General features: G+C 37.3%; 2 protein-coding genes and 1 pseudogene across 2 annotated transcripts in view; 2 read left to right on the top strand and 1 right to left on the bottom strand.

The window, feature by feature from the left end:
- The window catches only part of LOC134669572 (bumetanide-sensitive sodium-(potassium)-chloride cotransporter), a 52,263-nt gene that overhangs the window by 5,537 nt on the left and 28,396 nt on the right, over positions 1 to 18,330 (top strand). The gene's annotated exons all lie outside the window — the stretch shown is intronic.
- On the top strand, positions 8,198 to 11,279 carry LOC134669285 (uncharacterized). The gene is made up of 2 exons (XM_063526789.1): positions 8,198 to 9,984; positions 11,274 to 11,279. The coding sequence occupies exons 1-2, from the start codon at positions 8,464 to 8,466 to the stop codon at positions 11,277 to 11,279; spliced, it is 1,527 nt and encodes a 508-aa protein (XP_063382859.1). The 5' UTR covers positions 8,198 to 8,463.
- Positions 13,852 to 14,545, bottom strand: LOC134669238 (putative peptidyl-tRNA hydrolase PTRHD1; annotated as a pseudogene).

Below are 18,330 nucleotides of genomic sequence, written 5' to 3'. Positions count from 1 at the left end.
GTGATTTTTTTTCTCGTGCGGCGGGTTCGATTCCCGGTTCAACCATGTAATTATTTAAAAATCTATGAATGCAGTTTAAATTGTTTTTTAAATTAAAATAATGTCTTCTTTCAGTAAAATGTTCCATCTACAATATTTAGGGTACTTTCCCTCCATGTGGCATAGCCGTGGGACGCCCTGTATATGTAGTTAGGTTCAAGTATAATTAATTTGTTAAGGTTTTGTGGAACCCCTGCGAAGCCCCGGGGCGTCGCTAGTCATCAATCATCATAATATAATTAAATTTATTCTTAGGAAGATAACTAGATAGAAGTCAGTTAAACAGTTACATTAAAATGTCTAGTTAGGGTTGTGGAAGTGACTTACATACCTTACCTAACATTTCAAGAATGCAGACGAATCCAGACAATTTAGCACTTACGTCTCTGGACGATATCCTAATAGGACATTTCACTTGTTATCATTGTCCTGTCCGTGTTAACAAGGTTCAAGTGTTGCTATATTTAGACTTGACTAAACTTAGCAATCCTCGTAAATTCTACCGTTCCAAATCAAAGTAGCTTATGAGCATTACATTAACTGATATTTTAGGACCTTTCAGCTTTGAGCGTGGCTGGAATCTGACGATAAGGTGAATTAGCTCAAGATGTTATTTTTAAAGATGAAGAAACAGATGCGGGGTCTTTTTAAATATGAAACCAGGGGCCTGACGGGATAGGTCATAACTATGTTTTGATTTTAACGAAACCTAAAGTTTTCGCCAACGCTCGGTAAATTATTAATTTACTAAGTGGGTTTTATAAATCTAAGTCAATTGGCTTCAGTGTTTAGGGATGCCAAAGGACGCCAGCGTAATCAAGGTTTGATAATTTACGTAGGCAGGTAAGTACAGTCGCCATCAGATATATCGGAGCGGCCAAGGTGTTCACAATATTTGAACGCGCACTCTAATGCCTTGACAATAGAGGCGTGTTCAGATATTTGTGAACACCTTGGCTGCTCCGATATATCTGATGGCGACTGTACCTAAGGGAAATAGAATATCTCATAGCTGTCGTAGTTACTTTAGTTTTTTGTTGGCCGCGTTCTGTGGAATAAGCACATTCAATATGTTGGCCCTTCAATTAAGTAAAAGTGACAAGGTACTAAAATGATCAACTTTCGATCGTGTCATAGCCATAGCACATATTTGAAGAATGCAAAGAAATCGCGGTCGTTGAACTGATTGAACCCCGAACGTGATGACTTTATGGTACCTAATTCTCAACATTGCATTGTATTTGATGATATAGTATAAACAACATTATTTGCGGTATTTGACACATTGTGACTGACGTATATAGAGATGTAACTAACGCAAATCGATTGTCACAGCAAGCTATTACGATTGGGTGGCACGTAGACTGAGGTATCGAATTGTGACGTATGATGAATTTTTATTTGAGATTTAAATAAAGCTAGAATCATATGGTTTTCCCGCAAGCTAAATGCATTTAATACACCGACCGAGTAGGTCGCACCCATTGTCAAAATTGAAACTAACTGGGGATCTATTTTAAAGTTTATTTATGTTATTTCTGTGTCAAATTTTTTGTCTGTTAAGTGACGATAAATATATCCATATTTACAGTTAATTATCCACCTTTTCCTTATTTTTATTAAAAGAAAAATGAAAAATTCATATCGATTTACTTAGACGACTACCGATTCATGACGGTGGTGTCCGGCCAACCCTAAAATAAAAAAAAAAGACGTAGAACGTAAACGTTCGCAGTGCAGTTGTTTTCCTTTGTGATTTCGATGTGCAAGACATTTTACGTAGTATTGCTGTTGTGAGTGACAGACGTCAAATACCGCAAATAATGTTGTTTACACTATCATCATCATCATCATCATCTCAGCCATAAGACGTCCACTGCTGAACATAGGCCTCCGCCTTGGACCTCCATTCGTACCGGTTGGAAGCCACCCGCATCCAGCGTCTTCCGGCGGCTTTAACAAGGTCGTCCGTCCATCTTGTGGGTGGACGTCCTACGCTGCGTTTGCTAGTCCGTGGTCTCCACTCGAGCACTTTTCGACCCCATCGGCCATCTTCTCTGCGCGCAATGTGTCCTGCCCATTGCCACTTCAGCTTGCTAATCCGGTGAGCTATGTCGGTGACTTTAAGTAGTTCGTCTACGGATCTCCTCATTTCTGATTCGATCACGCAGAGAAACTCCGAGCATAGCCCTCTCCATAGCTCGTTGAGCGACTTTGAATTTTGAGATGAGGCCGATAGTGAAAGACCACGTTTCGGAGCCGTAAGTCATCGCTCATCGCTGGTAACACACATTGATTAAAGACTTTCGTCTTGAGGCACTGAGGTATGTCGGACGAAAAGACATTACGTAGTTTCCCGAACGCTGCCCAACCGAGTTGGATTCGGCGGTTGACCTCCTTCTCGAAGTTGGACCTACCTAATTGGACTACTTGTCCTAGGTAGATGTACGAGTCAACAACTTCGAGTACCGAGTTCCCAACAGAGACTGGGATGGGCACAACATTGGCATTTGACATAAGTTTCGTCTTGTCCATGTTCATTTTCAAGCCCACCCGTTGTGAAACTCGGTTGAGGTCATCGAGCATCATGCTGAGTTCCTCCATCGACTTTGCCATGACTACGATATCGTCGGCAAATCGAAGGTGAGTGATGTATTCGCCGTTGATGTTGATGCCAAGTCCTTGCGATTCCAGGAGCTTGAAGGTGTCTTCCATTACGGCAGTAAACAGTTTCGGAGAGATAACGTCTCCCTGCCTTACGCCTCTTTGCAATGGAATCGCCTTCGTGCTCTGCTCCTGTACTCGGACCGACATGGTGGCGTTACTATACAAATACTTCAACACTTCGATGTACCGATAGTCAATATGGCATCGCTGAAGAAACTCAAGCACCGCCCATGTTTCCACCGAATCGAAGGCTTTCTCATAGTCCACAAACGCTAAGCATAATGGTAAGTTATACTCTTCGGTCTTCTGTATAACTTGCCGCAGCGTAATATGGATGTGGTCTATGGTACTATAGCCTTTTCGAAACCCGGCTTGTTCGGGGGTTTACACTATAAGATAATTTATTTATTGGTAATTTTACTCCTACTATTTAAAAAAGTACCTACTTTTATTTACTTATTTTTACATAAATACAAGACGTAGTGGTCTAAGATCCCACGATCCTGATTCTATGGTCGACCTTCACCAATCTGTCTGATGGATGAAACTATGAAAATATGAAAGAAAATATGTTCCAGAACATAAATAAAAATAGGGTTTCCTAAAGAAATATGGTTAAGGCTATTTTTAAAAAATAAAAAAAAATTTTTTTCGCCAAATTTCACCGTTTTGTCTGACGAACGAAATAAGTTTCAATGGAAAGTATACAACTTGTACAAGATAAATCAACTAGGTTGCCTATCTTTTTGTGGTCACTATTATGTGGTTGCCGTGTTTAAAGAGGTGATTATATATCGATAATTGCACTCATCTGTCTGACGCTTGAATTATACATCAAAATGATGGTAATTTTATTGCAAATACAATGGTATAGGGTTGCCTGCGAAAATCCGGTCACAAATAAGGGTTGCCAAGCTTTTAATTAAAATAAGAATGGAAGACTTTTAGCGATAACTCATAAACGGCTTAACTGATCAAGTTTGTTTTAATTTTATTTGATTGAGTTTTTTAAGCAATATTTTCATGATTTTTTTCATATTTTTTGGACAGATGGTTCAAAAGTTAGAAGGAAAAACTTTTTTTTCTAAACGATTATTTCCGAAATGATTCACTTCATCAAGAAATGTTGTTTAAAGACCCCTATTTATTTTGAAAGGCCTATCCAACGACACCCCACACTATAAGGTTGAATCGAAAAAAAAATTGTCTTCAATTAGCCCCCATTCGCACGAGAGCTATTTCAACGCACATTAAAAAAGCGCTTGAATCTGTCCGCACTCTAAATTCGATTTAACGACCAAGGCTTTAAGTCGAAAATCCAACAACACTTGATAAAAATCCAATCCAATGTTTCCCAAATCAAATGTTTAAAACTTGTATTTATCCTCATGTATTGTTTCTTTGAATTGTATTATATTTTAGTTTCACAGTTCCTTGGTTTTACTGTATGCTGTGTTACTTATTTGACTAATAAAATAAATAAATAATAAAAACGCATGAACATGAAGCGCTGGTGGCCTAGCGGTAAGAGCGTGCGACTTTCAATCCGGAGGTCGCGGGTTCAAACCCCGGCTCGTACAGTCAGCAGCAGAAGTCGCTATACACTCCAGGTGCTCAAAGAGAGGTAAACGTTTAAACTGTCAAAAAGTTGTTGACTGTCATGGCAGCATTTACTTGTGAGCGCTCAACATGTCACAAATATCTTAACAGACGCTATTCATTAATTTCTACACTTACAACAAATCATTGATACCTTAGCTTAGCTTAGCATTGATACCAAAGAACCACTGGTATCTAAGCGGTCAACGTGTCCAATATATCTGAACAATATGGAAAAATAGACGTTTAAAGCATACATGTATGGTCGTAAATTGAATGAATAATAGCTATGCTAATTTCAGGTAAAGCGTTTTGACTTTGGTTTTGACAATCATCGAAAGCAGTACAGTCTTGTCATCACATACATCTATCTCACGTTTTGCCCTTCAACCATTGACAGAGGCCTGCCAGTCAGCTTATTGCAAACTATTTATTTTATTTAATAGAATCATCAATACGAATGAGTGACACATAGCGAAAGCTAACTGAAGCCGAATTTAGAGCCAATTGTCAAGGCACGTTGTGGTCTTGTTACTAAGGCGTTTGCTTTTCAAAGCAGAGACCGCTGGTTCAAATCTCAGTCGGATGCACCTAGAGATTACAGTTTTTTTTTTGGGTTTCATTTCTATTACGAGTATTACTTAATTTGTGGTTTTATATTAATTTCGCATAAGTTTATGTTTTTTGAAGATATGTCACATGTAGCGTATGTACGACTTTCTAACAGGACGTTGTAGGTTTGAACCCGCAGTGGGCGTTCCTTAGATTACTCCTGTGCGGAATGCCATTTGATGTTTACTGCTAGGTTATACTGGTTATACTAACAAAAAGTTCAAAGATATACAGTACGTATCAGAACGAAAGGCCAAGAAAGAGACCCATTAATGTTCAGGTCACACTGAACAACTGCCACCACGGGACCAACCCCGAAAACGCGGAAAAATATTTGGAAGTTTCATACATTTTGCTGGTCTGATGTTGAAATTTTCTATGGGAGAATATTTTTTTTTCCGGGGTTTCGGGGTTGGTCCCTTAGCAAAAGCTGCTCAGCATACCCAAACATCAATGGGTCTCCCCCCCGGCCCCTCGCTCCGATACATACCGTATATAACTCCGTATACTCTATCCTGTCTGCTAAGTTGTAAAAACAAAATTCGTCATTCCTATGGTCAACAGTTAGCATATTACGTAGGTATATGCATGGCAGTGATGGTTTTATCGCATAGGTACATCTATAGAAGAGGAGGCACCGTTCTTGCGGATCATGAGTCCAACCAACAAAATAAAGAGAGGAGTCATAGTTGGATATGCCTGCCCGTGCTCCTCACGTGGGGCCACGGCTAGCCTCTATTACAAAGCCATAAGGTTTAAATGTCAGATTGGGACAGTGAACGTTTAAGTTTCAATTCTATTATTTTCTCCTTCGTTCTTTGATCGATGCGGAGCATCGTATTTTAGTACTATATAGTATATTTTAGTACAATAAGCGGGCTAAATAAATATATTAACATATAATATGCTCTACGATTTGGAAGAACGGCCGCATATGACAGTTAAAATAAAAAACCGATCATTCTCGTAGGACCTACTTATTTATTGTCTAAGTTTGACACTTGACGATAAAATACTTCTTTAAGAAAGGAGGTGTCAATTCGTAGCTGCTACAGTATTTATTTAAACAGATAAAATGTTGATGCTTAGTTACCATTGAAATAACAACTGCTTAGCAACTGGTGGCACCCTAGCTGCTGACGTACGTGATTGGCAGTGCGTGTAGGTATTAATGACAGCAGCTTGAATTTGAGTGCTTAGTTACCACTGACATTCTAACCGTTATTGTCATTGTGATTAAATAAGGGAGTATGTGTTAAAGAAAAACTCAGAAGTTAAGATATATGTGACCAACTGAAAGCCTATGCTAAAATGACAACTTAGATGTCCTTATTTTTGTGACGATTGAAGTGTATATGTTTTCTTGGACACCTTGCCCGCTCAGGTATATCTGCTGCTGACTGTACCAATGAGTTTTTCGGAACTTATGTACGAAATATCATTTGATATTTGCCAGTCGCTTTTCGGTGAAGGAAAACATCGTGAGGAAACCGGACTAATCCCAATAAGGCCTAGTTTCCCCTCTGGGTTGGAAGGTCAGATGGCAGTCGCTTTCGTAAAAACTAGCGCCTACGTCAAATCATGGGATTAGTTGTCAAGCGGACCCCAGGCTCCTATGAGCCGTGGCAAAATGCCGGGATAACGCCAGGAAGAAGAAGAAAATAAATAAATAATAAAAAGCGCCACCGCCGTCGTGTGAATACATACATGGCTATCCATTTGTGTCATTCAAACGCTTTTTTAACGCGCGTTGAAAAAGCGCCCGTGGGAATAGGGGCTAACGGATGTATGGCGGACCACCTTCCATACGATGGGACAGGCCTCGGACTGGACCAAGCTCAGTCTAGTACGCCCGTCTGTAATGGAATGGCTTTGTTACCCCGGCTACACACGTAACGATAAATCGTAGCGATAAAACTGTGCAGTCCGATTTGCGCAGTTTTATCTGCCGTGTGTATGACAAATCGTTACGATAATCGACAACGATTTGTCATACACACGGCAGATAAAACTGCGCAGTTTAATCGTTACGATTTATCGTTACGTATGTAGCCGGCATAAAGCAAATCGGAGAGGCCTTAATAACAGACGATCTAACGACAATGATATGATAACAACTCCGATGATGACAGATTATAGTTGTATTGTAGTACACATAAATATGAAGGCGTCTACACCTAGTCCTTTCCCATAATAATGTTCTTTTTTTGACGATCCACATTTTGGAAATTTTACAAAATGCAGAAATTGCCATAAAGGACTTAAGCGCCAAAAGCGTCTATGGCGCTTACAGCTCGCGCGCACAATATCGCCTTGTGTGTAATGACCATTGTAGCACGCTTGTATCACAATGTACTATACTTACTTACTTAATACTGTGGCGCAACGACCCGAAGTACTACAACGTTAGTAAATTATAATACGCTGGCAGATAAGAGACACGGCGATATTTATAGCTCACCGCTGGGCGAGTAACTATAAATATCGCCGTGTCTCTTTTATTTACACGGGAGTGCTTATCTTTTGTTCGTGTTTATAGCCGATAGCTCATAGCTTACTAGCTCGCGGTGGAACCAGTGCCTTAGACATAGTCTTCTCTTCCCAGAGTGACACAAGCCTACGTCACAATAACATGGCCGCTATATATAGCGCTATTGCATATTACCATATAGCGCTGTCGCGGCTGTCGCACGATGACGTAGGCTTGTGTCAGTCAGGTGACCTAGAAAAGACGGGAAGAGAGTACCAGGCGGAGTATATTATTATACCATGATACTTAGATAGGTGGAAATACCTTGGATGGACAAATTGTAGACACAATAAAATTGATTAACTTTGCCCTTTGGCCATAATTGGAGTGATATACTACTAACCAACGCGTAGGTATTTATAAAATGCGTTTCGAGGATTCCGCAGCATATATTTTTTGTCATAGATCCAAAGATATTAGAGTGGCGCCATCGCCATATCATAATATTCATAATATATCATATACCTACTTTCCCATGTTTATATTTTATTGATTTAAAAACTAACACAGTCTTCACACGTGATTTAAAATAATTAAACAAGCAAGCGATAAAAATATAGTCTTATTATTTATACTATTTATAACTAACTAACAATAACTAACAGAACAAATAATATCACAAATAATTGGTATTATAAGCACCTGCGAGGATAATAAGGGTTTACCTTTTAATTTCAGAGAAAATCCCGTTAATTATTCCCATGTGCTCTATACAATGTTTCTAAAAAGAAAACAGTTTCCCGACCATTTCGCTTATATTCATTCTGGGGTGTAATTATAGCTAAATAAAGCTCTTTCAATAAAAAACTAACTCTTTAAAAAATGAGTTTTTATTTCAATGTGACGGATCCCTAAAATGTAGGTAGGTACTGTAATTGGTAAGGTAAGAGCCTGATTTATTACGTGTAGGTGTGTATTTATTAATGTACAAGTTTCAAGTAAGCTCGAGGGCGATGAGTCGCTCGCAATGCATTATAACACAAAGAAGTAACTTCAAGAGATATATTTAGGTACCTATGGCTAATTTAATTTACTACATTACAGGCATATTGCCTATAACAACCATTTGTTTGATACAGCCATCAAGCGCTATAAAACCGGCCATGTTAGCACAATTGATTGAAGATGAAGAACATAACAATAACCAATGTTCTTTGAAAATTATTAAAAACACAGCAGCGTTAAAATATATAACTATAGTCAATGTTAAGAACAACAAATTCCTGGATTATATTTATTCGTTGAATATTAAAACCCAGGTGAGGACATTTTTGGCTACAAGACTTAAGCAGCACAACGAAGCTTATGTTGTTCATTGCGATAACCTCGAAGAGTGCGAAAACGGATTCGACGATTTAATAAAGGATATATATTGGAATCCCAGTGCAACATTTTTCGTAACAGTCAAACACTTTAGCTGTTGCAAAGAAGATTTTTTCAGAAAGCTACATTATCTATACGTTTTCAAAACAGTACTTGTGCTCCATGATTATATATTTTTTTATGATTTTCAACTTGGTGAACATTGTAATTTTACTGTAAATGCTATTAAGGAGTACAAATGTGATAGTATTTCGTCAGAGAATTCACCTATTTGGGCAGATGTTAAAGCCTCTTTGGAAGAACGACATAAAACACCGTACTCGGGATGCAATATATCTGTGATAGTGAGCATTTTGGTGCCACTCGTATTTACCCCATTGGATACCCATGACGAGCCATTTGGATATGAAGAAGAATTCATAAGAATTTTAAAGAGAATTAATTTCACTAATATTTCCATTTCATATAATTCAAATTTGACCAGAAATGGCTTGGTTTGTGAAAATCACACAGCTTCAGGTTTTCTTGCATTGCTTCAACGAGGTGCTATAGACTATCTTTTGGGAGGAACTATTCTGTCCCATTACAGATTGCAAGTTTTTGATTTTACTTACCCTCATTTTTTTGACGATTTTGTGTTAATAGTACCAAAAGCAAGGCAAATTGACAAATGGGAAGTAATGTACAAAGTGTTTAACCCATTGGTATGGGGACTTATATCCCTAGCGTTTGCGTGTGTAACTCTAGTAGCATATTTTATACAATTTAGTTGTAACAGGGACTTGTACCACTTAGTTTTAACGACATTAGATATGTTCAGTTACTTAACTAATAACCCGCCTAAAAAAAAGATTACATGTTTTGTCTTATCATGGGCTTTATTTGCCTGGCTAATTTTGAGTTTCTACCAAAGCGACTTAACAAGTATTTTTACAAGACCGATGTACTTTAACCAAGTTAATTCTTTGCCCGAAATACTAAGCGATAACTATAAATTGTACTTAAGTAGAGCTAAATATAATTATATGAAAGGAAGCGCGGAGCTAGATATGGGAGGATTAGTACAGAAGAGCACAATATGTAAAAACGATCTTGACGCTCTAAAAGCAGTTGCATATGAAAGAAAACGGTTCACTGTTGTATCTACGTTGAATTACCTTTACTCTAAAGCAGAGTTTTACAATGATAAAAGTGAAGCAATGCTACACAAGGTGGTAATTCCATATTTCCGTATATTCAGAACAGGTTACTTAAGGAAAGGTAACCCTAATTTAAAGCGAATACGCTTTCTTGAACGTCACGTCATTGCTTTTGGATTACAGCAAAGGTCTATATTAACATATATTCATATAAACAAACTAAAGTATTACAAAAATAAACATAATATTTCTAAACCAGTGTTATTTCATGACATAGCAGGAGTTTATTACACATATCTTTGTGGTTGTGTTATTTCAATGGTAACACTTTTAATTGAAGTTGTTTTTAGTAAGTTTAGTTAGTTTCGTTATTGATTCGTATAGATTTAATTATTGAGATATAGTTTGTTTAAAAAAGCGGCCAAGTGCGAGTCGGACTCGCCCATGAAGGGTTCCGTAACAGCAAGTAACATAATAAAATTGCGGTTTACGGTTTATGACGAATTAAAAAAAACTACTTACCAAATCTTGTTCAAACCAATTTTCGGTGGAAGTTTGCATGGTAATGAACATCATATATTTTTTTTAGGTTTATCATTCTTTTATTTTAGAAGTTAGAGGGGGGGGGACACACATTTTACCACTTTGGAAGTGTCTCTCGCGCAAACTATTCAGTTTAGAAGAAACTGATATTAGAAACCTCAATATCATTTTTGAAGACCTATCCATAGATACCCCACACGTATGGGTTTGATGAAAAAAAATTTTTTGGGTTTCAGTTCTATGTATGGGGAACCCTAAAAATTTATTGTTTTTTTTCTATTTTTGTATGAAAATCTTAATGCGGTTCACAGAATACATCTACTCACCAAGTTTCAACAGTATAGTGCTTATACTTTCGGAAAAAAGTGGCTGTGACATACGGACGGACAGACAGACAGACAGACAGACAGACAGACAGACATGACGAATCTATAAGGGTTCCGTTTTTTTGCCATTTGGCTACGGAACCCTAAAAATGGCGCGTTGTATGATTCCTACATAATATTATTTGAATTATTTCATATACATATATGTACCTATAATTACCTAATTAAATTATAGCTGTGTTAATATTTGACCTAGAATAATATGTTTGGAATGCACGAAGAAAAATCTAAATATCTTGTGTCACGGAAGTTGAGTTGTTGATGTTTAATATTGATATCAACAATACATTTAATTTAAAAAAAATACCAAGGAAGTAAGAGAAAATAAGAAGTATTATGTTATTTATTTTTAATATGTATATTACAATTGTATATAGGTTTTTTTAATAATATATAAATGTATATAAACAGATATGTAAGTTTTCATTTATGCAGCTATGAACTTACAAGTCTGACAATTCGAGTTTTAGTTATTTGGAGTGTGTACTGTCTCTTCCGAAAATCGTTATTTCCATATTGATATTTTTGCCATTCGCAATTTTTACCATTAAAATTTTTCTCGATCGCATCCTTTTCCAAAATCTTAATTTAACCATTTGCATATTTTCCCATTATTTTAATTTTCCAATATCTTAATTTTCTAATAGGTTTTCTAACCATTCGCATAATTTCCCACTATATTTTATTTGTTTACAATCACGGAATAGATAGGTGCGACGACGAGCGAAGCGAGGAGGAGTGTGTTAGGTGAACTGCGAGCAAAACGCCAGAATCGACTAATTATATTGTACGATATTGATTTACAAAAACCGGCCAAGTGCGAGTCGGACTCGCGTTCCAAGGGTTCCGTATATTACAAAATTTTAACAATCAGTGCCGGATTAAGATATTTTGATGCCCTAAGCATTTCTAGGTGCCCCCTCTCCCTAGGGTCATCAAGATTACATTGATTTTTTTGGTAAATTGAGAGAAGTTCATTGCCGCATTACAGCTGAGAATGGAAATCAGTCACATCATTTTATCACGAAAATTGACAGTGCCGCAGCAGTAATGTTGCAACAGAGTACCTAATGCTGTTGCAGTCGCCACCCGAATGTCACCTTTATCATAGCTTAGAAAGTAATAGAAACGCGAGCGAGGCGAGCGCGGAAATTTTACGATATAAAAACGCAATTTGATAGACAGTTGTACATTCTTACTTTTAGTATGGAAATCAGTCACATCATTTTATCACGGAAGTTGACAGTACTGCAGCAGTAACGTTGCAACAGAGTAATGTTGCTGCAGCCGCCACCCGAATGTCACCTTTATCATACCTTATAAAGTAATTGAAAACGCGAGCGAAGCGAGCGCGAAAATTTTTCGATATATAAACGCAATTTTACTTTTAGTCCCAACCAGGCGCGAATCCAGGATTTCATACAGAAAAGGGATGGGACAGTTTTCTATCAGCCTAGCTTCGCATAGGGCTCGATATTTAAGGGTCTCAGCGAGGTTGTTTTCATGCATAAAATATGCAAGAAAGCAGAGCTTGGAATTGAATTGGCGAAGTGTGAGAAAGGCAGTAGGCCCAGCTGCGAAAGAGGAAAACTTGGATTTGGATCCACGCCCAAGTGTAATTAAGGCAGAAGATCAACTTTGCCGTAAGGCAGAAGGCCTCGCATAAGACCTAACGCCGAACCGCAAAAGAGTGGGTTGAAATCGAATCTATGCATGTAATCACGACTCTTCTAGTGCTACCGATTGTTTCCCAAAGAATTACGCGCCATTATTTTTGCAGATTAGCTTTTGGACAGCTAAAAAAAATCGTGTGGTAAAAACGATGTGTCTGTCCCTAATTTTAAAATTTGTTCACCTTTTTCAACCTGGCATTTTGGTGCCCCCCCCTGAACGTGGTGCCCTAAAGCACGTGCTTGTTTGCTTATTGGTTACAAAGTCTTTATTAATTCAACCATTAAAGTCGACGAGTACAAAAAACTTTAAGCTAGCTCTCAATTTAACATTTTTTTTAAACATTATTTTTAATTTGACCTTACAATTACTCGTAAGTAGGTAAGACCGTTAAATATTTAAAATGGTTATCTTATCAGAAAATTATCACCAATTACTCTAAGAAAACCACTACTCTAAGTAATCCGGCACTGTTAACAATGTATTTTTTATGTGAAACGCGAGTGAAATCTATTTAAAAAATCCGTAGCGGTCGGATCAAAAACTGTAATTAAGTCCGACTCACGCTTGACTGTACATTTCTAATAGGTTTTCCTGTCATCTATTTTAGATGTCAGACCTATTTTAGGTATTTTTTTCAAAATTTTAGACCTAGTAGTTTCGGAGATAAGGGGGGGGGGGGATGGTAATTTTTTGCCTATTTTCTTGAATAACTTCTAAACTGTTTATTCGAAAATTATAAAAAAATATAATATATTTGAGATTCTTACAATAAGCTCTTTCATTTGATATGTAACATGATATAGTTTGAAAAATTTATTTTTTTCATTTTTTCATTTACCCCCAAAAGTGGCCCCCATGTTTAAAATTCATTTGTTTACGTTACATGTCCGTATTTGGGTCACAAACTAACATATGTGTACCAAATTTCAACTTGATTGATCCAGTAGTTCCGGAAAAAATCGGCTGTGACAGACGGACAGACAGACAGACAGACGCACGAGTGATCCTATAAGGGTTCCGTTTTTTCCTTTTGAGGTACGAAACCCTAAAAAGAAGTTATTTTTAGTGAGTCTCTCGTATAAGAATACATATCCAAATTATGCGAATGGTTAGAAAACATATTAGGAAAATAAACTACTGGAAAATAAAATTAATAGGAAAATATGCGAATGGCTAGAAATGCTTCCGGAAAAGGATGCTATCGAGAAAAAGTAAAATGGTAAAAATTGCGAATAACAAATATATCAATATGGAAAAAACGATTTTCGGAAGAGACAGTACACACTCGTTATTTGATGGGTATCGAAAAATAAAAATGTTGGAACAATAAAAATAATTAGTAGATAATTTTGTTTACTTTCCTGATTATTTATTTTGGTATTTTATAAAAATATAACTATTACCTACTATTGTGAAGTCTCCAGTTTTGCTTTGTATAATTTAAATTTTCCTACAAATTTTTTCACCTCATCTTTTGGATATGGTTTCAAGGCGAGACATGTGGCTATATTTTCTGGTTGTTCAATCCATAACTTATGAGCTATGTCCCTATGTCATTTTCTTTTAGTTTCTCTGCCAATTTCTTTAGTGTTTCTTCATTTGGAACCTGTCACAGAAATGACTACATTAACACTATTTTTTGAGTCTCTAGTAAAAACGTTCTTAAAGGTCATTCTAATAATCTTTGTTTAGACGTTACATTTATAAATTTTATAATTAATCAATTTATATAGTGTACTCTAATATAACTAACCTCTAAAACTACCTTGTGCATATTGTCTAAATCGTTCAAATAGCATACTGTCTGCTCGTCGTCTTTGTAAAGATGTAAAACTGCCGTAGCTGCATGGCATGCTTTTGCTTGTGCTACCAATGCTCCAATAGACCAACCCAATTCTTTCAACAAATCACTACGCAACAATAGTAGATTGTTAACCAAGGGTTGAAAGGCACCCATTTCTGTCGAGGTAGTTTGGCGCTCGAACGCAGTGAGAGCGCCAATAGTCCGAGACAGAAATGGTGCCTTTCACCCGAGTTAAACACTCTACTTTTCATATCGAATGCGAGGAAACCAAACAAGACAATGCAATTTCGCAAAATCAGTTATGGAAGTACCTAATAGATCTACGGCCATGATTTATTTTCCTTAGGACTTACTTGCAATCGGAGACTTTACACGTGTGAAGATTAATAACCCCTAGCGAAAATCATTAAAGATTGCAATATTTACGAAAACACACATTTTTTAACAAACTGCAGTAATTTTAAAATGATTTGTTCATTATAGTATGAAAATCAGCGGGATTGCCTCTTACTTTTTAATTTTATACTTTTTCGTTCTAAAAGCCGCAACAGACTACCGGACCGCACCGCAACCTTGGTGCGCCGCACCACGTAATAACACAATAAAAGTACTTTAAATATTATATAACAATTTAATTAATAATATAAGTAATTTTTATCTTGTATTTTATTTCATGAATATAGTGCTAAATAACTTTAAAAATCAATTTAAAATCGTGCAAACGTTTAACTGTGGCTGTATAAGATTCTGCCTTTGCTCATTTACGCAAGTGTAAGGTTTAAAAAAATATTTTTGGTGTATTCCTTTTGGTTCCCGCCTTATGAAATCGAGTAAATAGAATTCAACGAAAGAAATCAAGAATAATTTGTTTTTAACAATTCACTTACATCATTTTTTATAAAAAAAAGGGATTAACGTGGGATTCGTAAAATTAAACAATTACCAATTGTCCTAGGCGAGGAAATAAAGACACTATTTTTCCATTTTGTTTCCACCCAGTTGTTCGTGGGACGGGGACGCAGAGGAGTACACCACTTTTCTGCACTAGAGCATAAACGTATCACTTTCTGCGCACCTTTTAGAACAACAACGACCCACTTTCAGAGCATGAGATATGAAAAACATATTGGACTATTGTATTAGACATTGTGAAAACACTTTTAGACTTCACCTGTAACGTAAACGTTTATATTGAAGATTACTCATCAAACTCCTGTACGGTCATCGGTCAATTATTTATATGTATAAACTATATTTTATAAATTTCTTAATAACGCCGCCGTAATAAGCTGTTTGTACGATACAATTGTTTATTTAACACACAATACAGTCGGCACCCATTATAGTATAAACAACATTATTTGCGGTATTTGACACATTATGACTGACGAATATAGCTAGAGATGTAACTAACGCAAATCGATTGTCACAGCAAGCGATTACGATTGGATGGCACGTAGACTGAGGTATCGAATTGTGACGTATAATGAATTTTTATTTGAGATTTAAATAAAGCTAGAATTATATGGTTTTCCCGCAAGCTAAATGCATTTAATACACCGACCGAGTAGGTCGCACCCATTGTCAAAATTGAAACTAACTGGGGATCTATTTTACAGTTTATTTATGTTATTTCTGTGTCAAATTTGTTGTCTGTTAAGTGACGATAAATATATCCATATTTACAGTTAATTATCCACCTTTTCCTTATTTTTATTAAAAGAAAAATGAAAAATTCATATCGATTTACTTAGACGACTACCGATTCATGACGGTGGTGTCCGGCCAACCCTAAAATTAAAAAAAAAAGACGTAGAACGTAAACGTTCGCAGTGCAGTTGTTTTCCTTTGTGATTTCGATGTGCAAGACATTTTACGTAGTATTGCTGTTGTGAGTGACAGACGTCAAATACCGCAAATAATGTTGTTTACACTATAATAACAGTAAAACCTTTTACACGATAATTAGCGAATTTTTAGCGTGGATACTTTAATCGTGTCAAAAATATGAACTTTTGAGGGATTTCGTTCTATTTGACAGATCTCATGAAATACTATTGGTGGTTAGACTCACCTCATTTAGTAAAGGACTAAATGGTGATATATTATAAGGGTGGTATTCGACCTGTCCAATTTTTTGGTCTTAAGTGTACTTATTTGCGTCTCACATTTTGACAGGAGACAAGAATTGGACGGGTGGAATACCATCCTAAGGCAATATTAAGCCTCCATTGATTGTTACATACAAAGTTATTTGTGACATTATCTATGAAAAGGGACCTTATTGTCGATGGTGCTTACGCCATTATTAATGATGCTCCGATATAAATACAATGCCGCGCGACGCTGTGCGGCGTAAGCGCCATCGACAATAAGGTCCCTTTTCATAGATAATGCCCCATTTGTAGGCTTTAACTTTCATTTGGATGTTAATGAAGCAAAATGCATGTATACTCCAACGGTATGTAATTTTTCTTCATTCTTTATTTTAAGATTTTTGCTGACAGAATTAGGTCATGACTAAGATAATTCGTTCTGCACAATACAATAGTTGTGCAAATCATTAAAAATCAGTCCCAGTGATGAGTGTCCACGTCAACAGTAGTTAGATCACAATCAAAGTAATCTCATGTTTACGTGATGTTCTTATGCTGATATTAATGATACTATCTTACGGAGCTGTAGACGTAGTTCTGACTTCTGAGAACACGTGGAGGTCAGGCTGACTGATGAGATGAATTATAGAGCATCAGAAAAGAATAGCACCACCCCATCTCGTCCCGTGGGTGTCGTCTAAGGCGACTAAGGGAAAACTGGCGACAGATATGCATATGAGCAAGGCTCGCCCGTATCCTTAGCGGGGTCCTTGCTCACAAGAGCTGTGCGCGCGCCACATCGAAAAAAAAAAAGATGAATTATAAAATGTTCGGAGGAGAAGGAAGTGAGATATCTAACTATAGCTGGTCAAGCAGATCTTGTCAGTAGAAAAAAGCGGCAGAAAAATGTAGGCGAGAAGGGATGTCGGCCCATAGAAAATTTGAATATCGCGCCTTTTTTTACTGACGAGATTTGCTTTTTCAGCTATAGAAAGGCACGCAGGTTTTTAGAATATCACCACATTCATGAAGGTTGTCTGGAAGAGATCGCTTTATAGCGATAAGTCCGCCTGTTGTTACCTACTCATTTAAGTCCTGTCTTTTTTTTTTCTTCTATTATGTACTTTTCTTTAGTAGTGCACAATAAAGAATTTTATTATTATTATTCTTCTTTATTTATTTTTCTTCTTAAGTTAGGTTAATTATAATATGGATATAAAAGTAAAATATAAAAACACTTACAAACAATAAAAAAAAAAATTATAAACACATTATAAAAAACCTAACCTAGGGTGCCGCCGGCAGCGGGGCAGGGCCCAAGCTGCCGGTGGTCAGGGCCGCAGAGTGAGGAATCGACGTACTATACGCGCCGTGTCTAAAATTACCGCCTTCTGCATCTGACCCTTGATCCAACCACCTAGCGAGAGTCTCTCTAGGTGTTGGTCGAGACTCTTCGCTATGAGACCGTTCGCTGACACGACTATAGGAACAATGATCGTCGAGTCAACATCCCACATGGCGGTTATCTCGTGAGTCTAGGTACTTGCTGGACTTGTCCTTCTCGGCCTTCACGAGATTCTCATCATGGGGGATGGTGACGTCGACGAGCACGGCCCGGCGCTGCGATCGATCTATCAGCACGATGTCAGGCTTATTGGCTACAATAGTCCTGTCAGTGATGATAGATCGATCCCAATAGAGCGTGGCACGACCATTTTCGAGAACTGGCGCAGGTGAGTACTTGTAGTACGGCACTTCACGGTCCACAAGGCCGTATAGGAGGGCAAGTTGCTGGTGAATAATTCTGGCTACGAGATTATGTCTGTGCAAGTACTCGCCGTTAGCAAGATGAGAACAACCGGAGATAATATGCCTGAGTGACTCTCCGGGACGGCGGCATGCCCGACAAATGTCGACC

Source organism: Cydia fagiglandana, chromosome 12, assembly GCF_963556715.1.
Source record: "Cydia fagiglandana chromosome 12, ilCydFagi1.1, whole genome shotgun sequence".
Classification (NCBI taxonomy): Eukaryota; Metazoa; Arthropoda; class Insecta; order Lepidoptera; family Tortricidae; genus Cydia; species Cydia fagiglandana.
The sequence above is the reverse complement of the archived record's forward strand: the minus strand, read 5'-3'. Positions and strand labels throughout refer to the sequence as shown.